Source organism: Plectropomus leopardus, chromosome 21, assembly GCF_026936395.1.
Source record: "Plectropomus leopardus strain MGB_pleo_1.0 chromosome 21, ASM2693639v1, whole genome shotgun sequence".
NCBI lineage: Eukaryota > Metazoa > Chordata > Actinopteri > Perciformes > Serranidae > Plectropomus > Plectropomus leopardus.
This window is the reverse complement of record NC_142196.1, coordinates 22026060-22049327: the sequence shown is the minus strand read 5'-3', so window position 1 is coordinate 22049327 and position 23268 is coordinate 22026060. Positions and strand designations below refer to the sequence as shown.

Here is a 23268-nt window from a genome sequence, read left to right as displayed (position 1 = left end):
GCCAAGTTAACAAAATGATGGCTGTAACTACATACCCAACAAATAGACATGATATTGATCCTTTCATCTAACTCTCCTCGAGAAAGCAAATATATGGACTTCCCAAAATGTGGAACTATTTTTTCAAGGCATATATAGTGCAGTATCCCCACGAAACATTTGTGCAATGAGATGGGTCTAACAATGTTTTTGTCACAATCAGTTGTGTGTTTCATATATACCAGTGTTTCCTCTACACTCATTTAGGAGTGGCGGCCCGCCACTCCTAAATCCTACCCGCCGCTCCTTCAAATGTCGTTTCTTTTTTTATATTTATTTATTTTTTTTAAATTGCAAATACACCACCGCCGCATCACAGCACAGTCCTGCACTGCGTTGGGTGTTGCGAGTGCTGAGGCAGATAACTATCTTGCTCCATATCTACTCTTTGGGGTAGATACCACCGCCCCCTCCCACCCCCCAGCAGAACTAATTGGTGCCGACGTTAATTAGCTACTCGCATCCAGGCATCAGGTCGGAGAGTCAGAGGAGTGTCGGCTTGAAAATAGCGTGCAACTTACCGGAGAAAAGGTAGACTTATTAGCTTAAGAAAACTTATAATAGATTTTATTAGTTAAATAAACATTCGCAAAATATTGATGGCCAGCTAAGGTTACGTAGCTTAAGTTAATTGGGCCCGGTGCCAACTCAACTCAGTGTTGCTAACGTGAGTAAACTAATTGATAGCATTAAGCGATATACACGCCATGATGTAACTGCTGACTGCATTTTCAGATGAGCTTGTTCAAATATTTTTCAAAGAAGAGAAAGACACCTGATGAGGATGGCGCTAGTCAGGTATCATTAGCCTTTTTACTGACTCAAATTATGATGGTTAGGTAAAAAATTATGTTCACACTTGTAATCAAATGTGACGTGAGTGTAAATTATCTAACATTAATGTTTTATGTAATCGTATAAGACAAGTAACAGACAGGGAGGAGCAGTGGAACAAAGTGAAGGAGAGCAGAGTACAGGAGGGGGAGTGCCGAGTGAAGGAGCAGGAGAGCAAAGTGATGGTGCAGGAGAGAGAGATGAGAGGAGAGGAGAAAAACATAAAGGGAAACACAGGCTATCAGGCTGGGACCCTAAATGGGTTGAAAAAAAAAATTATTGTTTCTATTTGTAGGTGAAGACTGACTTGAGAAACAGGCTGCAGGGGGATCACCTTGCAGCATGTATGCTGCTGAGCATCAACGGGCCACCTCTTGGGGAATTACCGTACAACAGAGCCTTAGAGCTGTTCTACAAAAAACCAAGAAAAATCCATTGTTCTGAGCCTGGGTGCAAACTTTGCCACTGATTACAGCCCCATCAAGAAATTATTATTTATTGTTTTTATTATTTTATTGTTGAATTTTTGTTATTATTTTTTATTTTTACATTCAGCCTTTAAAAAGCGTCATTTGTTCACGCCACCACGGCTCCCCGGAGAGCCTGCCCCCGCTGCTGAAAAAAATCCTAGAGGAAACACTGTATACGTTTGTTGAGATGTGTCAGATGATATAAGAAATGCCTGGAGAGTTGTGGCAATACAATGTAAAAAAAAAAAGAAGAAAAACATGAAACATTAAAAGGACAGAGAGATGGAGGAGATTGTGAAGCTTGTGTCAGCATTACCCTCGCTCACCAATGCATTCTGCATTATTTCTTGTCATATTATGATGGGCTGGTTTGATTGATTAACTTAATTATTGCAAAGGGAAATTGGTTTTCAGTGTGGGTAGAAAAATCGAACATACGCGACAAAAAAAAAAGACAAAAAACCACACATGGCGGAAAACCAGCATATACAATGTCATATGATATCAGTGTCAAGGGCCTTTAAGAGTAGGCCATGAAAGTCTGTTATTCCAAATATATACAATCAGGAAACATAATGTATCCACAAATACAACATATGCCTCCAGTAGGTGTTTATTTACACTGCCAAGATTTCACACACTTAAAGCCGTACTCTCTGCACACTCTCTCTCTACCTGTCCTTGCTCATTCTTCTCCTTCTTCCCAGCATACCTCAGCCCCTGCATCCTGTGCTCCTTGCTATGCATCATGTAGGTCCAAAATGACGATTGATTGCAGTGCCACTGCCTTTGTAATCCGCTTAGGATGGATTTTGCATCTAAATCACTTTATTATTTATGTGCCTAACTCTTGCCAATGCCATTTGGAGCCAGTATGATTGGTGATCCATCACACATTATCCTTCACTGTGGTCATTAATATTGTAATAGGATGGACCTTCACCATGAAACTTCCAGGTGGAAGGGAATGCAGATCTCTTCTGGGAGGCTCGGGCTCCTCCAAGCTGGAGTCGACAGAGGGAAGATTATCAGGTGTGCTTGCCTCCACACCGACTCTCCAGAGATGTTGTTAGTTCACCCTCTCTCTGCTATTAACCTCCCTCTCTTCTCTTCTCTTCCCTGCGCACAGGCTGCACAGGATGCACAGCAGCTTGTATCTTCATACATGGCCTTGCTTAGAAAAATGTTATTCTTTCATTGTCCCTTTCCATCAGAGCTTCAATCACCACCTGCCAATCACACACTTCTGCTGCCTACAGGCGGACACACACAAGCACACGGTACCACATCAGGACATAGCTGAAACAACCACCTCTGTAGATGAGAAAAACAAGAAAAGAGAGATCTTCATCTTACCACATAAAGGGCAGGAGTGATATGCATCGCAAAGTATTTGATGCCAACACATCAAAGACGTCTAACAATCATAACTCTGCACAGAATCTCAGGAAACTTTTAAACACCTGAGTTTGACTTTAGCTCGCTGCAACACACGGCTCTGGATATTCAGATAGCTTATCTACTGTCACTGTGCTGTTTACATGTCGATTTGGAGACTCAGCAGTAACATGGTCAGGTTTAGTGCATGTTGGGACAGCTGAAGGAAAAAAAATCTGTCACTGTTTGTCTCCATGGCAGCCCACTGAGTCCACTGAAGAGCGAGGCCATAGAGATACAGCAGACAGATCTCAGCGGGTGAAGGAGGAAAACTGCTCCGATGCATTTGAGGTTCACGCATGCCAGCAATCATCATGTCACTGTGTCACGAGGAATTCCCCCAGTCAGCTTTTAGCCAGAGGGAAGGGAACATAGACGACAACAACAGAGTGAGAGGTAGGGATACAGAGCGGCTGACCTCAGATGGCTCCGAGACTTTTGCGACGGTAAGGGATTTTAGTGTGAGCTCCACCCGCTAAACAGAGGCGTAACCAGGACTGCAGTCTATTTAAAACTGATTCTGGATAATCATAAGAAATCTCTAGGAACATTATGGGAAACTAAAGTGTCAAATATAGGCATAAACATTGTGCTGACATTATATTGGCAGGAGTGCTATAAAATTGTTTGATGTCTGCATGTCTAATATTATTTCTAGTACTAAAGTGTACACATTTACCTCCTGTATTTCCCAAGACAGTACAGTGTGCATATTTGCATTGCTTATAGCATTAACTGGAACACAGCCTAGGTTTGAGTGTTTCAGCATCACGGAGAGAGACAAGATCATATTTAAAGAAAGTCAGTGTGCAACTTTCTTTGGTTTTTGGTGTTGATGGACAACATTGAAATAAACTTTGTATATTTTTGAGACATACTTATAGATACAATAAGGGACTTAAATCACAAGTTTGATCACAATATAGTATTATATTGATTCTTTGGACAATGACAGGTATTTGCTGATAAAACAAAATCTGCTACAATACAATTTCGATTCAGTTAAGCTCAGGGGCCAATGATCGATATAAGACAATATCGATAAATATCCTAATTTCTTTTTCTTTGCTGATTGTCTGCCTAGTATGACATGCTTGGACGAATCTTAAAAAATGACAATTAGTACCAAATTTTTCACTTTGGATCAATAATATCAGATTGTTGATCATTTGATCGATTTAATTTACCAGATTTATGTGCTGTTACACCTCTTTATCCTTTATTATACTATGTGTATCTGCATATTTAGTATAATGTAAACTGTATTATGTTTTCTTTAATAACTGCTAAAACAGTAAGCTATACATATTTGAATATTTTACAGTGTGAGGTGGGAAACAGCCTGGGTATAAATGTTTCAGCACCATGGAGAGCGACACAAAAGCAAAGTTTAGTGAGGTGTCGTGTGCTTACGAAATCAACTATCTTTTTTTAATTTTTTGATCCCAAAATACCACAAGACATTGAAATTGGAAGTAAAAGAGCTATGAAATTGTAATCAAAGCATTTTAAAATATTAAATCTTTGGACTAACATTTTGTGTTTACCCCCTTTGCAGGAATTTCAGTTACTTTTTGTTAACAGTATTGCCAGCAGAGGGTGAAAACCAACCCCAGATTAACTCTTGAACTCTAGAAAAAGCTTTGTCTGCTTGACATTTCGTCTGGTTTCTTTACAAAGCTCCAACCTCACCTGTGTGCTATGTCTAAGGATTATCCTGCACATAGCATAATGAGAAAAAAATAAGAAAATACAGGAAGAGAGCGGAGTCTATGCAGATATATACACCGCCACACACTTAATAATAAATGAGTTTATAATATTTCTTTAGGATAATCCTAAATGGTATACCTTTAATATTTGGATGTATTGCATTGCTTCCAGTGAAATCTGTTAATGTTTTGTATATTATTAACTGCCAAAACAGTATGATAATGAAAACTACACAGACCTGAAAAGTAAATGGGACACCGTCTGTGTTTTCAAAAACCATTGTGAGAGAGACAACATAGGAAACATTCCCCGTGTCTGCTCTGCACGACTCAATATTCAACATCTGTGTTCACACAGAGTGCTTTTAGAAAAATGTCTTCATGCTCGTAACTCTGAATTGTGGAGAGACGCTGCACTTACGCCATTCAGAATAGGATTGCGTGCACTGCTATTTAGTAATGATTGCTGTGCTCACAATCGTAGATGTGATCTCGTGAACTGCTATTCATATTTGATAGGGTAATGGAGCATCCACTTTTTTCCTTCAGCGACGGGGGGAAGGAAGGTGCTGCCAGCTGTGCTATTATGAATTTTTGCATTCATTCATCAGCTGTTTTTCATCCAGCACACCCGCACAGAGTCTTTTCTTCTGTGGTGGTGGCAGGCTATGACCTTTGACACTTGTGTATCACTGAGTGCACAGATTAGTCATCACCAGTGCGTCTGAGCAGCTGAGGTGGATCTGTGCAGTCGCAGGATGATGCGATTAATCCACTGACCTCTTTCTCCAGTGACCACGGCCTGCTCTTCAAACCTGTGCCTCCACGATAACATGTCCTGCTTGTTTTCATGTGGGCTGCATGATCTCAGCCACCAGTAGCAGATGAAATACGATCATATCTGAATGCAGTTCCTCCGGTAACACAGCGAAATTAACTCACCTACTGGTGTGATCTCTGAAATTGAGGTGCAATCAACTTGCAGGTAATAACACTTTAATGTAGCGTTTTCCAACAGGAAGACGGATCCTTTGTGGAGGTCATTCCTCAACTCCAAATCATTATACGGCTGATTCATTTCTTCGCCACGTTAATATAAAAAGCATCATCTTGGGAGGATTAGACTGAGGGTGCCTTTAATTGTCAATTAAGGATGTATCTCCCGATCATGCTCCCGCCACATGACACGTAGATTGAGCGATAACAATGAAGGCAGGATTGACGTGCTGCGAGGTCAGTTTTTCCAATTGTAGTAGAAATACTTTCAATTATGTCTGCTTTCTAACCCAAAAACAGGTAATAACACGCAGAGAGCATATATAATTTGCAGCAAAATAACAAATAAATCACTTACACTATTATTATGGATATGGTAGAGCGCTCAGTGATGGTTTTGGCTTGCGACGGCCTTGTTGCGACTAGGTTTTAATAACTGATGTGTTTTTCTGCATTTTTTTCTAATTACAACATCCATAATGCCAAATATAAAACTAATGAAAGACTTGGCAAAAACACATTAGCCATCATTAATCAGGAGCTCATCATTACGTGCTGCTGATTTTTGTCTTTACCATCACGGAACAATAGATTGATGCTCAACATGCTTCATTAACTATTGCTGCAATATTTTCAGCGATATCAGATCAGAAAATCGGCTTATTATGCGAACATTTTGTATGTTGAGCGTGGAGAGGTAACACCTATCCAAGCAGATGGGCCTTCATACACAGCTATCATCTTAATAATAAGAAAGCAAATGAAGAAACCACTCAGGTCTCTCAGCAGCCAGATGGATTTTAGAAGAGGCTGGGACAGTGGAGTCACATTATTGGCTTGATGTTCAGGTTGATAAATGCAGTCTAGAAAGAAAAGCCAAGCCGATAGCCTGTCCTATTGATGCAGAGGACACACAACTAACTTTAAATAAGTGCCGCATTTTCTCCTTATAAACATTCAGTTTTTAATCTGCACATTAGTTAGACCAAATGTTCATTAACACATAAGTTACAATCTGGGGACTATTGTTTTCACTGGGTAATGCCTTTAAACTTGGATTGTTTTCCTCAGTTGTTTTCATTATCTTATATAAAACCTTCTTTCACTATCAACCATAAGGACAAAAATCCACCCTCTGTCTGAACCCAAAACAATTTCAAGAAAGTGATAACCGAACCCAACCGAAATCTGACAGGATTCTGTTTTTTTTAGATGCGATCCTGACCCCAGGCCGACGCAGTTAATGTAAGGAAAACACTCCGTTCCGGTGCTGATGCCAAACACACACAAGCGACCTCCTTTACTCTTCCCCGTCCAAATTCCTTGTGTCACTTTGACAACAAACCGAACATAACAAGGAAACGGATATCAAGTGGGAAGCAAGGTGGCACCTGCCAAGTTTTCATACATTCATACACAGACACACACTGAAGGAACACATAAGGAACTGTTTAGGGGTCAGTATCATGCCCAAGGATAGTCTGACATGCATGTTAAACTATCATCACTCCCCAGTCTCTGCTGGGTGAGCTTCATGTGTCACTATGTACATATTTCACATTCACATAGTAATCCGCTTCAGTTTGAAACTAAACTCCCATCATGCACTGTTCTCTCTGATTGACTCAGACTAAACAGGCTGCATGTTTTTTTTTAATATCAATGACATCCATTGATTTGCACTCTTTACTCTCTGTGTTCCCTGGTTGAAACAACACACATTCACTCCAGCATAGCTCCACGTCCACCCCAGGGTCCCCCTTGCAGGTTCTACTTTCCTTTAAGGGGCAGTTTCCCATCATCACTCCCCAATCTCTGCTCGGCAAGCTTGACATATAACTTTGGAGAGTGACATCAGAGCCTTAATGCTAAATATATCAACACTGCACATACTCCACATTCACATAATAATCTACTCCAGTTTGTCACTGAACTTCCATCATGCACTGCTCTACTCGATCAACTCACATTATATAGGCGACATCAGTGGTTCTGGGTCCAGATTTGTCCTTAGTCAATAGTTTTAGGTCCACACATTAGATAAAACACATTTTCAAACTTATTTCATGAAATGTTAACAACACGTATTGCAAAAACAACAACAATGGCACTTCAAAATAAAAACTTTCTGCAAGAAATTCCCTGTACATCAAATTAAAGTGTGTTTTTACAAACCTGACACAATCACCAGTAACATGCAGTCCCTTCAGAATGGATCAGTGACCCACTTTTGGACCATGACCCACCAGTTGGGAACATTAAATTCTGTAATATATAGACACCCAGTGATAATTGCACCCTTTGTTGCCTGCGTAGTTGAAACAACAAACATGTTGCACTCCACTACATCTTCACCTCCACCCGGGGGTCACCTTGCAGATTCTGAGTCTACTTTCCCATAGGGGAAGTTTTTTTATCATCACTCCCAAATCTCTGCTGGATGAGCTTGGTGTATCACTTTGGAGAGTGATTTTGGAGCCAAAATGCCACATATCAACTGTGTAGGTATTCCACATAGCAAGCCATTCCAGTTTTGCACTCTACTTCCATCATGCACTGCTCCGTTTGATCATCTCATGCTGATTTTTTTAACTGTGTAAAATACTGACAGCCAGTGATATTCGCCCTCTTTACACTCTGGACCCCAGGTTCCCTGGTTGAATCACCAAACACGTTTCAGAGACTTTTATCAAAAGGTCTCTCGCCTGCATGCAGTATTATCCAGTCATCATTATTTTAAATTCATGTTTCAAAGCAGTTGTTTCTGGAAATGAACACCACTGAATCTTTTCAATCCATCCCCAGGCTTCACAAAGATGGTTTAACAAGATAAGGCCCAAGACAGTGCCCCTCACAGACAAAACTAATTGTGATTGAGCAAAACAAATGTTTATAAAAAGCATTTCACTGCCAAATTCCACAAAAGCAACCCATCACAAAGAGCATGCACAGTAGAAAATCGATGCTTGCACAGTATTTGTGGCTGCATCCCATTCCACTTAACATATTCTGTTCTAAGTATAGTGTGTCTCAAGAACTTTGACATACTTTTTGCAAGTTGCTGCCTGGTAAATGTTAAAATCAAACTGTCCTTACATTCACTAGTGGATCAGTTAACAGATTCAGCTGGGATTTTCTCCAAAACAGCGTAACAATAAACACAGACAATTCAGCATTTAGGAGCCTTGGGAGGCTCCAAACCAAAAGTCTGAGAGACGCCCGAGGCAATTTGTGTTCCCAAGAGAGACAATCCATTCCTCCAGCAAAGAACAGACCTTAACAAAACAGTCTGTATCTCTAAGGGAAAGTTTTTGTGATGTGACGTATAGACTGTATCTCCCTGGCCCTTCGTGGGCACCTCATGGCAGATGAAATGCAAGAAATTCAGAAAATTCTCACTAAAAAAGAGAAAGCAAAGAAGACTCACCAAGAGGCTGTCCAGCGATGATGCGGGAATTTTCTCCAGCCACAGCCGCCCGAGCGTTCCTCTCATTCAAATATTGTACAAAGGCATAACCTTTGTGCACAGAGCAACCCACTATCTTGCCATATTTGGAGAAGATGACCTCTATGTCTGTCTTCTTGACAATGGCTGTGTTGAGGTTGCCGATAAAGACTCTGGAGTTTAGGGAGCGTGGGTCATTCTTGTTGGTTATGTTGCTGGTTTGGATTTTACCAGTCATTCTCCTCCAGTTACCCTCCTGGGACACAGAGACGGGGGAGGGGAGGACATAGCTTTAGAGGCTTAGGGCAGACTAACTCCAGCTGATTCTGTTAAAAAGTATGGAACAACAAAGACTACAGTATTAAATCCACAAGTAAGCCAATAAGTCATTATGAAATAAATAATCATATGGTAAAATATACAAATCAAACACTACATTGTCAAATTATTTCAGGTAAAAATTTATTTGTGTAATTTTATCATTCTCTTTCATATTAGATGGCATCAGCCTGCTAGCAAGCTAACTCCTGTTGGCTCAAGAAACCACAGAGATGATCTATATTTTGAAATCCTAATTCTGAAAAAAAAGAAAAAGTTGCACTAACCAGTTAACTGCTGCTATTAACACTGGACACAGTCTTTCTCTGTGGCGTCTCTAAGTTAGCCAACGGGAGCTAGCCAGTTAGATAGCTGGGGTTGTTGTGCCTGTTTAAAGGCTGGCAGCATGTGATTGGCTGGTAACTCTTCTATCATGGAAAATTACATTCACTGTGTTCGAAATTGCATACTCACACCCAGTTAACACTTCATTTTAATTGGCTCACAAGTGTTCAGCTTTAATTAAAAGCATAAACAGCCATTAAGACGCATTGTGATCTGATCACTAGCCAAGGTAGTTTGGGATGAATTTTACCAAATATCTTCCATTGTGTTGTGTCCCCAACAAGCATGTAACAGGTTTTGGTGATTGTGCGCTAACGCTTGAAAAATGGAAAATGATTTTATTCTGCCAATTTCAATTAGTACATGTTTGTTTGTTTTCTTGGCTGGCGAGTGTGAAACAAATCTGGCTTTTTGTTTGGTGATGGATTGACTTATTAATTGGGCGCATGTTCCTTTGACCTGCTTGCAGAAGTGATGTAGGCAGTACTTAAAATCTAAACAAAAGCGGTTCGCTGGACACCTTGGAGATGCATGATCGACAGGTGTGAACAGCAATGTGTTTCGGGTGTCAGTGTGTGTTCAGATCACTTTAAAATCAAGTGTAAACAGGACCTTACATATTGAATACTAACACACTGCGTACTTCATACTCAGTTGTTAAGTTGGATAGCGGGTGCCATCACCAGCAGATTGTTCACACTGAAGTATATTCAAGCAATACTTCTTATCTTTATCATTTAACTATATTAAACACAACATTACTGGTCTGAGCTACGACTGAATGAAAATTGTTTATCAGAAATGTAAATTCAAAATAGCACTTCCACTCAATTTAGTATTTTCCAATTTTGTTTCAAGGCAAATTAACTGCACCTTAATTACACCTTAATGCAATCATTCATAATTCTTTTAATGGTTCATTATTTAAACTGTATGCCCCACAGTTCGTCATTGGACACTCTGAAGAGACGCAATGCATTTTGGGGCGGTTGAATATGTCCAGTAATTGCACATCTCATACTCAGAATTTGTTGATAATCTAGTATACATACGAGAATATCTGGGGTACACGTAATTAAAAAACTATGTTGCACTATGTACTCAATTTTACATCACCTACTGTAGTATGTTAGTATGCAATTTCAAACAGACTCATCATTTTATAAAATATGATTATTATTATGATTACTAAATTAAATAGCCTTGAAAAGTAAGCATTTAAATAAATATTATCTAATTAAATAAAACTGAACTATGTTTCTATTGAAATAAGAATGCCAGTGAGTTGTTTTAATATAATAACCTCTCAAATTGTTGGCTTATTTATACCCTACATTTATTCATCTGATTATTTATTTCACAATTTGTTTTTATTTAATACAGAAAACTTGAGAAATCCATGAAAAACAAGGTTTGTACTTGAATTTGCTATTGGAATAACAATCAATTCAAACAGAGACTTTTTGTTGATGAAGGCTTTTGTTGCTGAAGGTTTACCTCATCTCATTTGTAATCAGGGTCATTGGACAGTCAACTGCTTACCTAAGCCACATTTTCTCGCATGGTTGAAATGCTACCACTGGATGGCTGAGTGGGAGAATTAGAAGGAGCAACAATATGTAAATGTCGCAGCAGTTTCCCTCCGCTTTGTGGAAAAACCAAATACAGTAGCTGTCAGTGGGAAAGCTTTGCTATCTCAATACCCATATTGTTGCATCCCTAATGCTTTGTGTGCCATTTCACTGATCACACAACGCTGAGGCTGTAATTCATGTTACAGTTTTATTCAGACTTTTTTTCAGTGCTGTCAAGTTATCAGCACACATTACCCTCAGCTTTTGTGGGCCTCCCCTGCAATTATTTCTGAGTGACCTTTTCATCACCTGAATGTTAGTGTTTATGAAAGATGATTGGCTGCAGGAAAATTATATCTCCCAAGAAAAGGATGCACTGTCGAACAATTCTATATTTAATAACAGTTAAAGGGAAAGTTTGGATTTTTCAAAGTGGGGTTGTGCAGGATATATATCTGTAATCAGTGTGTTACACACAGTAGATATCAGTCAGCACACCCTGAGGTTGGAGAAGCAGGCTGGAGTAACAGTACAGAAACTAAGAAGTAAACTGCTGTGGATGAGGGTCTGCAGCAAGTCATATTTTAGCCACTTAAAAAAGTCCCACCTAAAAAGAATCAATTTCAGTTACAGTTACAGTATATCAAGACTATTTTTACAACTTAAGAGCTCGTTTCAGCAGGAGAGCAGTTAAAAGCTTCAGTTCCCCCTCTATGCTCTCATCAAGGCTACCAGATTCCATTGAGAAAAACAGACATTAGATCTAAGAACTAAGCTTTTTAAAGTTGCACGATAATAAAAACAATATAACTGATTGAGCAGCAGTAGACCAGCAGCTGTGTACAATAACGTTAAGTCAATAGCTATGATTACAAGCAAACCAATATTTCCCTTTTAATCAGAAAATAACAATATTATGAATTTGATGGGGGTCATGCAAACAGCATATTCCAAATTCCAAACTAGGCCACTATCTGAATTTAGCATTTTCTGATTTTGCCATGTCGGATATGCCAGGCTGTCAAGCAATTAATTTATCTAATTGTGATTAATTGCAGAATTTCAGTAGTTAATTAATAATCACGTTTTCAATCCCAATGTTTTTGCATTTCAAAACTGTTTGGAAGTCCCTATCGACAAGGTAGAGCAATTCTTACCAGATTGTCTTGACTATGAATCAAATGGAAGACAACTGCACGAGACGAGCATAAAGTCGCATGTCTGTAAAGGGGAGACTCATGGGTAACTATAGATACCATTTTCATTAAAATATCTTGAGGCTTTTCTTCCTTAAAAGCTAGCATGTCAAGGTATCATTTGGTTTAATATGATACCAGTGTCATCTTTCTAGCTTTAAAACTCATCTTCGTACCGCCTCTTAAAGACAGGAATGTTGGCAGCTACGTACGGACCTTAACACGTTAACAATGACAGCCCTAGCCAGTACTATTTGGGTTTCAGGAGCATTATTTGGGGCATGTATACAGCAAATATGGAATATGCATCTAATATTCTATGCGTCTAATATTTATACCACATGGACTCTTATCTGTTTGTTGGCTCTATGCGCTGTCATGGATACATTGTACACAAACCATCTTGAAAACAGTTTGTAAAGCTGTGTGGTAGTAATGCATGCATAATAATATTAGAAAATATAATATATTCATTTTCTTTAGACATGTAAAGAGTTTAGTAGGACTCTTAAGGGCAAAACTCAAACTACTTGTGCATGCACATATTTATTGTTTTTCTCAATTAATTGTTATTATGGATTCTTGATTTGAGAAGAGCAATGTAACGGCTTAATTTTTCAGTTGGAAATCATTGTCTGACATTAAGATAAAGCAGTTAAAATATTCTACATAAATTGTACATTTAACCTGATGTTTTCTTTTTTAAGGTTGGACTTTTTTAGGCAGCTAAAATATGTTTTGTTGTTGACCCCTCCACAGCAGTACACTGCTGCGCTACCTTGTTGGACTCCAGCTTGCTTCATCAAATTAGGGGAATGTATACTGAGAGCTAGAGTGTGTAATATACTCTCTATGGATGAGAACCCCATAAAAACCCACTTCAAAAAATCTGCACTTACCCTTTAACATACATGAAAAGATATGTAGATTTATCCCACATTTTCCTCTTTGCTTTTCCAATTGATTTTCCTTTTTATGCACACACATCATTTTTATAGCTGCAGAAATCCAGGTTTTCATTACAGTTTATATTCCAAAATGGATTACACCTCGTGCATTAAATACTGTGAAACATTGTGAAGGAAACATTGAATATTCAATATTTGCCTCCTCTGAGTCTCTGTCCCTGACACACAGTGATAACAACTATTCAGCTTTGAGACGAAGAACCTGAATAATGGATCCAATCCTCAGTAAATAGGATTAGTAACCAAGGTAACACTGATGTTGTTGGAATACCAGGCACACACATTTTGTCATTTTTTCCCCTCCTTTATCCAACTCAATTTTCCATTGCAAGAAGCTGCAGATCCTCGCAGCTCAGCCTCGCCGACTTGACACCGTGTGGCCTCAGTATCTTCACAATTACATGTCGTTTTATTGTGAAGAGCTGCACTGTAATGGGTTTATTCGGCTAATTATAGCAGGGCATGAGATTATGTCGAAAATACAAGATGATGTAATTCACAAACTGAATGATGGTTAACTGTGGAACAGTCTGAATGTGCAACTAAAGCAATGTCCAAACATCACCCAGTTTAAAAAGAGACATAAAGATGTTATTCTCACAAAGTACAGGGATGAGGAAGGGCTTTAACAATCGCCGAGTGTTTACATGGATTTATATGTAGCTCAGATGTAGCTATGTGTAAAAATATGTCGATTTGTATATATATGGGTGTGTGAATCTATTTGTATTTTGTACATTTTTTATTGTATATCAGATGTACTGAAAGAAGATAAAATAGTTGGTCAATATTTGCAGTTAATGAAGTCTCTAGGGGATTTTGAGAATAATTTCATTATATAACAAAAGTGTAGGATTAAATACTTTTATAACTCTTCCTACTCCTTTTTATACATGTAAATAGGGACAATTATGTGAGGCATTTATTGTCGTTGTTTTTTTCCTTGTTATTCATATGTTTTTAAGTGCTGTTTTTGTACATGTTCAAAATAAAGACATCAATCAGTCAATCAATCTACCAAATTCCACCTTAAGGTCGATCGCTCTGCACCTACAGGAGATGATGAGGAAACCGTCCAGTCATCCAGGAAATACGAGATGTGGTTTCCAGAGAGAGAGATTCTCTGTGAGGCATCCATTACTCCTGAGAACGAGATCATGCGAGACATTCAGCCACTCATTCATGGATAACAGCATTATTTCACATGGCAGCACATGTTTGTAGCATTACATCACGTACACTGATGCTACACCACCGTTTACAGTGCTGTGTGCAGTGTGTGTTTGTTTCTCTGTGTGGGCGTATGTGGGAATAAGCTGCTGCTCGCCATCCGTCAAGTGGCTCTGACATTTATCAGCAGCAGACACTGGGAAATTAATGTGGCTCAGACACACACATACATGTTCAAACTCAAATGAGCTCCACCAATGGACGTCTAACGGTAGTTTAAACCCACAATCTGACACCCATCCCCATACTGATGTCCGTCGACAGGTCACGGGGAACATGGCAAATCAGCAGAGAAGCGTTAGATTGCCTCTCTCGTCAGATAAATCAGGAGTCAGTAACGGTCACGGAGCCCTTTTACCACTCCTTACTGTTATATTTCATGTTGTCTACCCTGTTGTTTTCTTTCGAGCAGGACACTAATTTATTCCATCAGTGGTTTTCCCGCTGACCTTGCCGTTTAGTTTATTTACAACCTCCATTAAGCATCTCATCCTATGATGTGATAGCGTCAGGAGGAGAAACCTGGGAAACAACACTGGAAGTGATAGGCACTGTGTGTGTAACTGGTAAAATAATTGTCCCGAAGACTTTGTTATAAGAATAAAAAAAGCACAAAAGAGGAGCTTCATCCCAGAAACGCTTCCTACAAACGGCTTTTAGAGGAAAACTGATGACCCCAGTGTTCAAAAGTCGGCTCTTTAAAAATGATTACAGCTTCGACAGTGCTGCCTTTTTGTCAGTAAAGAGCAGAAGACAGATAAGTCTTTGCTTTTTTCCGCTTTCATGCCAGCGTGGTCGTGTCAGAGTAGGTGTCACATTTTTCAAAAGGTGGATGTCTCTGTTCGAAATGAAACAATTTGCTCTTGTGGCGTTACAGACAATCCTTGCATGCTTTGCTTTTAATGAAAAACATACCAATCTTAGGTGAAGGAATAAGCTCAGCTGAAAAAGCACAGAGGTCATGTGGTTGATAGAGCAGCTGTGTTGGGAAGGTAGAATTTAGCAGAGAAGTAGCAATATTACTGAGTTGTAGCTTGCTCTGTAATGCTCTGCACCTTAGTAGACAGGCTCTTAAAAGGTTGTTGTTTGGGTCTGGCCACCTACCTGATTTATAGACATCTTTTCGTGGAGGGAGGGAACTCATTGAATTGATTCCTTTTGTAATTTCCCACCACTCCACCACTGTACATTTCTCTTTGCCATGCCTCAGCCACTCTGCTCTGATTGTTGCCAAGGCAGTTGACGGGCTGAGGAAAGGCTGGAGAAGCTGCTCAGTGAGACAGAACAGAGAAAGGTAGCCTGATACACCTTTTTTTTCCAGTGGTGTTGCTGCCATGTACTGCAGAGGGGGAATAATTGCTTCATGGATTCCTTCCATTTATATCTTGTCTTATGTGTCTCTGTGCCGCTGAAAGCAACGGCAACAACCGAGAAATAAATTCCCTCTATTTGTAAATCAATTCCGCTATTTGTATTGTAGGCTGCAGAGCTCTTCTATAGTGCAACCAGCCATGAATGTGTGCACTTTTGTGAATGCGTGGTCAGAGGGCAAGGCTATTCAGCCTCCCAAAAAAGACAAACTGCAGTCATACCAGTTTGTCTGATTTGAAGGGAAATTTAATTTAAAATGAGCAGGATTGCAGCCTTAAAGAAATTAAATGTCATATCCACGGTTCTACCTGCCACTTGAAAAATGTGTTTAGTCTTCAAGATAGAGAGAGATAAACCTAATTTTCTTCCACATTTTCAATCAGTTGCTGCCCTTTGGCTTTATGAGTCAAGGTACACAGCGTCGGGCTGGAACTCAGCTCCGTAAGTAGACAGCTACAGCAGAGAGGGTCTATAAAAGGAAGCAAAACAACTTTAATTTTCCCCGCCAAGGGTGCTTGAAGAGCTGTAAAAGCATAAATGAATTACAGTGAATGGGGCATTTACGCAGCATCACTATTTATGACTATCACAAGTCAAAACTGAGGGATTTTTTTTCTCAATAGCACTTGTATAGAGAAAGACAGCAGCAAAATCTCTTGAGTTAAGTGTTTTTCTTTTTAAACCTATACTGGTGTGAGGCAGTCGCCAAAAGCCAGTGTTGGTATTTTACATTTGGGCAAACCATAACATCAACGATTCTACAGATGTGTAGTTCAGAGCACATGAATATGAGCCGAGTTTCTCATCAGGAGGGCGACATGGCTGCCAAGCATCAGCCCACTTTTTGAGACCAGTTGTGTTTTTTAAAGACAACTTGTGACATTTCCAGTGGTGGTTGTGCCGACAATATCGGGCATTTTAAACCAAAACATGACTGTTTCCTAACCACAGACTGTATATAAAGATGGACAACATGACGGTTCCCAAGTGTAACTTTTCAATCTTGATCGCCCTCTAGTGTCTGTCTGCAGTATAGGTTTATAAAGCCCGCCACTGCATGTTAGTGAATGGGACAAAGGCCAAAATAAAAATTTAAAGTGCATGCCAAATTAATTTTTCCCAAAGATTGTTTCTGTCACTGAAGGTTGTTCTTATCCCCCTGATGTTTGTTCAAGTGATCGTTTTTACGGTAAGTACAGTTTTAATTAGTTGTTATATTATACAAAACGGGGATTTTCCGCCATGATTGACAGCGATGAAAGCCAATTTGTGCGCTCGCATTCAACAGAGCTGCCCGGATATCGCTACCGCACAGACTCGGGCTCTTAATGATATAACAACAGCAGTGTCACAACATAAAATTGAGATGTAAAGAGCTCCTCACATTTCCACTAGTTTGCATTAAATGGAGCTAGACCGTGTTAAATGAGCACTTTGTTAATGCAATGAAAACTGATGTTTCCTTACATTTGTTGGGCTGTACTGCTAGTGAATTTTATTACCATACTACATTCAAACACATAAAGGTATAATTACTTAACACTCTGCTTTTTTGGATTATTTTTTACTTTGGTTGTCTGCTGTATATTTATGGTGTTGGAAAAAAAAGCACATGTGCCTCATATATTCTACCTAACTTCAATACCACAGCGTCTCTCAGCCTCCTCTTACCTGCAGCAAACCTCATTTCACTACAAATAGTGTCTATATGCTTTGCAGCTCCAACCTTTTTTTTTCTTCCTTTCGAACACTTTTCTCAGAAAATACATTAACTATCAGAAAGCCCGAGGCGGTTATACAATTAGCTAAGATGCAAATGGAGCCATTTCTCAGCTGGCCCTTGTTCACCTGCGGTGGGGGAAATGGGTGAAAATGAGGTGGGAGAACCTCCTGCGTGCCGGGGCAGGGCAGACGCAGATGATATACGAGTGGAATTTGTTATTGTCCGGGGGGAGTCGGCTGTTTGTGATGGACAGGGGAACACTTCAACTGCAATGACAAGATTTCATTTCTTTCCATGGCAGCATACAGCTGCACAGAGTTGAAACTAATCTGGTCAAACACAGTGAGCTGTCGAGCGCAGAATAGATCAATCTCTGTCTGCTCTTAATCCAATTTGATTGGTAAGGATAGCACCAGGGTGTTTTATGACATAAAACCCACTCTGCATGATTGTTTTGAAAGCTTCCTCTCCACTATGGAGCACAGCTCCACGGGATATTTAAAAGCTTTTGCTCCACAGTGCAGCAAAAATATCTCCATCTTCTGAAAATGAGCAATCAGACAAATAGCATCTGTTTCTGAGTTACCAAACACAAGCATAGTGTTTATGTTCTTATCAGGCGTATGTCTTTTTTAGGATAACATCAACATTAAAAACAACAAGGCAGCGGTGGAAGAGTGCTGCAATCCTTCATTTTAGTGCAAGTGGAAAAACAAAGAATGAAACTTACTGAAGGTCAGGTGGCACTGGGTCTAACTGTTCAATATACTGTTACTATAGAAATGCTTCATGTCTTATGCACTTACCAGATGTTCTGAATGCAAATGATTATCTCTGGGACGTGCTGGAGTGTAAATGAAGGATCACAAAATGGAGATGGAAACGTACGAGCGAGTGTACTGAAGAACTCTCTCCTGGGAATAAACCGTAAATAAACTTTAGACTTCTCAGCTCTGTGCTAACTGCATTCAAATATCAGAGTCCATTTTCTTCAGCTTTCATGCTTACTGCATTCACATTAACACTACGCTTTAAAACTAAGGTAACAGCTGTACAGTACCTTTCTCTCAAGGGACTGCAGACGGATATAATACTATGTTTATCTACTGTAAGATATATAATGTATTATACACAGATTGATACGAGCACAATTGTTGTAACAATAATTCTGTGTTCACACTCAGAGCCATCAGGGGGTAAAATTGTTGTAAATATAAGTAATTATAAAAATATTTGATTTCATGTATTTACAATAATTTAAGGAAACAGAAATAAACATTGTATTTAATTCTGCCTTAGTGATATGTAATCTGTGCCATGACAAAAAATTTCTCTCTTGAAAATCTTTTTATTGCATGCAACCATTGTGAAAAAAATACCCCCCAAATACTGTAGGCTGCTGAACACATGACCTGAGTAATCCAAACTAGGAAAGAAAGTGTATATATGTGCATAGATTTATTGTTAAGAGATTTGGGGAAATTTACTGGACCTTTTCAGCGGCCAAGGCATATCATTGGGGCAGGGCTGTGGGCAACAACTCAGTTGGTAACAAGTCCATTTCACTGGAAGCGTGTGACAAGCTAGAAACTGACCCCTGACACTTGTCACTATGTGACAGTCGTGACACGTTACAAATAAAAGTTGAGCTGGCCTCAACTTTTCTCAGCTCTTCAATGATAGACTAAAGCATCAATCAAATGTTTTGTTTCTAGCTGTAGTGCTGTGTTATTTAGCAAAACTGACTGACGCTACATTATCTTTCGGTGTATTGTGGTGCACACGACATACAGTGGGACGGCCAAATATGATAATAAAATATGGCTCAGACATCGACCAAAAGCATAGATATTTTTTCAAGCAATACAAACTTTAGATTTTTACTTAAAGTGCTTTTTAGATGCACACAAGGATATGATGATATAACTACGTCAAGGAGTACTTCAGCAACTCTTCAGTGGCGACTCTGTGATGGTGTAGGAGGTCAAGCTGTTGTTTTGTCCCCGGTGATGTCAACACAGCATAAGACAGTCCTTTCAGAATTTTATGGGGAATTTATTTAACTTTTGCGTCCTGAAATGCCTGATTTCACAGCAGCTGTTCTAAAAAATTGCATTGCATGTTGTAATGTCAAAAAGTCTTGCAAAAGCAGTTTTACACAAAGCAAAATGCTGTCTTGGATTCAAAGTCTATTATGAGTATTTAGTGTTCCCCACAGAATCAAAATCTATATATTCAGTTGCTAACATCCAACACTGAGCCGTTACACAGCCTCAACAGTCTTACACCGACAACAAAACCGTCATCTCAACTGTCATTAAACAGTTGGGTAACAAGTACTATCACTTTTAATTAAAACTATGACTGCAATAACTCACTGCTGTAAAACTAAGTGTAAGAAACTATTTGCATACTTAGTATGACAAAATTATCTTTGACAAATTTAAGATTCAAATTATGTTCTGCACACTGTGTACTAGCTGTATTCCCACTTGAATTATCTGTTTTTGTCATTATTTTTAACCTGCATATACTGATTTTTGGCAATTTGTAGGGATGGAAACAAACTGGAAACACAGCACTGACATATTATCACTAACTACACTTTACTTTGTCTTTCTGCCACTTTTCTCACCTGCCTCCAAAACCAAAACAGTGAGGTTGTGGGTCAGAAAACCAAAATGCCATAAACCTTATTTCTTTCTAATGGGGCTACTGCGAAAAACGTTTATGGTCTCAATCACTGGTATCAAGTCTTCTTCAGTATAGCATGATGTTCATTTGTAAAATATGTCTCAGTTTAGAATGAAATAGATGATAAATCATGGTATGCTTAATGGCGGGGCAACCTTGTGATTGATAAATCACCACCATAGAAACCTGACAATCAGGATGACTTCTGACTCCATTAAAACAAGATGACAATGGCCAAAATGCTAAACTCAAGGCTTCAAAACAAGAGTCCCAACACCAATAGTATGATGTCAAGTCCATTTCTTATATACAGTCTATGAGAGAGACCTCTTCCAGACACAAGTAGTCGTTTGATCAATTGCTAATGTGAAAATATTGATTAAAGTCTCTTCAAATTCAACAGTACTGAAACAGATCATAGACAGATCATACTGTCTTTCTGTGGTCATTCATACTGTAGAGACACCACACAAGCATTTCATTAAATGTTAACTGTTAGGACTCTCAGTTAGACATGTGGGACTGTGCTGTTGTGACTGTTGTCACTTGTTGCCTCTTGATTACTGTGTCTATTCTGAATTCACATTGCAAACAATCTGATCTGCAAACTACATTAAACTCCATATGGAGAAACTCATAAAAACTGCTAAATGACATGACAAAAACCAAAGTGTTTGAAAATGCCAAAATATTGTAGAGGTATGCTTTGATTTGGTGGCTCTAATGCATTTGGCCGTTGACCGTTCTGCTCTCCTCATTAAATCTGGATGTGTCATCATTAGCGCTCCGAGTTGCAGCTGCAGCTGGGACAAATTTTTAATGGGGGCAAATTAGCATTTGTTAACATCTACTCTGCAGGAGAGCTAAAACAAAGTCCCAACTCTTCATTAGAAGCATTAATCTACACTTTAAAAAGTGTTTGACTGCTGAAAACACAAACTGCAGCACGGGCGTCAGTGTCAAAAACAGTCATGTGGCCAAACAGTAGCGTGTTTCGCCGGAGCAGGGGACATTGCATTTAATCTTGTTCTCAGCTCACACAATTAACAGTTTGCAGAAGGATATTTCTTATTTATGGGCGCCCCTGTGAGCCGCACTGTGCTCAATAGCCTGTATTGTAAGAGGATGACAGGCAATTTTTTGGCTTCAAAGGCTTGGCAACAGCTCAGTGGAATTTAAATGACCTTAAAATTCACAGGTTTCGTTTATGGAATTATTATGCAGAAGAGTGGGATTGTTATCTGTATAGTGTCATCAAAATAAGCACATTTTTCAAAGTTTATGCAATTTGCTCGTCCTGTGGACTGTGAATGAAGTGTGCTCTGTTTCTGAGTCAATGTCTGAGGTTACAGGGACGACACATTTGGCACTGCCTCTTCTCTGGTGGTGCTGCACAGAGGGGCTGGTCGGCCATCTGTAGCCTTGCCATGACCTATGTGTCAGCAGAGGCCTCGTCCAGCAGCAGCTGCCCTTGCCTGTAGCACCGCCTGCCGCCGAAACTGCTTTACAAGAAGATGCTCTCCCATCACCCCCCTACGGTTTGTGTACATATTTCTGCTGGTGATGCAGCTCCACGTCTGCTGTGAAGAGCAGCTGCCCCGACCACGCGTTCACACCTCTAGCAACACAATCAATCAAGTCACTGGAAATTCATTAATTTCATATTGAGGTGAGCAGCCAGGGAAAGTCGGCCTACCCACGCGGAGTTGGCCAAGAAAATTTGGCCACGGCTCTCTTTTTATGTGGCCATCAGGCTTCAATGAGCAGGTTTTCCTGCTTTGCTGTTTCCAATGTCAATTTCATTTTTATTCATAATCGGTTTGCCTGCCAAGTGCTGAATGGATGAGAAGTTTATTCTAGTCATTCATCGCCCCCCCCCCCACGTGACAGGAATAAACATGTCAGAGCCAGGCCATGGTTGAGTTACAGCACTGGTTCGCAACCCACTAAAGCTTCACGGGGGGTCAAGAGGCCTTCTTGATTAAAAGGGGTGTTAGTAAACTCTGCATTTTATCAATTTATGTGAATCAAACAATAAAACAACAATAAAAATAAAAGTGTGCGGAAGAACTAAACATAAAATCTGTCAGAAAAGACGCCTTTAAAGTATGTATGATTGCTAGAAATTTTTTAAAAAAAAAAAGTAATACAGAGAACATAAAGTTCGTGAAAATATCAGTTGACCTTATAACCTGATGCAATTTACTGCTCAAAATTAATCCAAACTGCTTCTTTTTCCAAACATTGCATTAATTATTTGGGTTAATTCTACAGTTTAAGTTTTTCTGTATCATTATTGTTATGGATTTTAGTCTGAATTACATGTGTGGCCTATATATAAAGCTTTTACTCTTTATGTAAAGGAATAGATGATTTCATTTAGCACAGCAGACTTAATTTACACTGACTTATAATTCTACTTATAATACACTGACTTTAACATTTTATACCAATTTTGTAACTAGATTTATTATTACCTCTATTTATTTAGTTTTGTTTATTTATCTGTTTTAATTATGGTACTTATAACTATTGCAATTTTAATAAGCCATTAAAAAATGTTTTTTTCTTTATACATTGATGCACATTGTTAACATATTCTCCTGTCTGTAATGTTTTTATATGAACAAAATGCACAATTGGTCATACAACTGGAGAAAAAGAAATTGGCAACTCAACCAGCTGAGTTGCATATCTGTTGCCTGAATGGATCATCTGAAAAAAAAGTGCTAAATGTGCAGTCAAGAACACGATTTTATCAAAGAATAATTTTTTTGCAAACTTATTTCTTCATGTGCCTGTTGCAGGTTAATCGGAAAATGATGAATTCAGATTCAGAATATTTAAACTGAATATGCTCTTTATGTGACCTGCATCTTTATGCATTTTAGCCAAAGAGAGAAAAGGAGTCCCTGA

The 23268-nt window shown here is 39.1% G+C and overlaps 1 protein-coding gene across 4 annotated transcripts in view; it reads right to left on the bottom strand.

Annotated features, from left to right (window-relative positions):
* ralylb (RALY RNA binding protein like b) overlaps nt 1–23268 on the bottom strand; it is a 123138-nt gene that overhangs the window by 64386 nt on the left and 35484 nt on the right. For 2 of the 4 annotated variants that reach the window (XM_088072105.1, XM_088072106.1), the window contains exons 2-3: nt 14389–14477; nt 8916–9189 (exon numbers count right to left, since the gene is read on the bottom strand). In XM_088072105.1, coding sequence (XP_087928231.1) covers nt 8916–9189; nt 14389–14472 — 358 coding nt within the window. In that variant the 5' untranslated portion in view covers nt 14473–14477. The remainder of the gene's footprint in view (nt 1–8915; nt 9190–14388; nt 14478–23268) is intronic. The other 2 variants (XM_088072107.1, XM_088072108.1) reach the window with 1 other exon arrangement.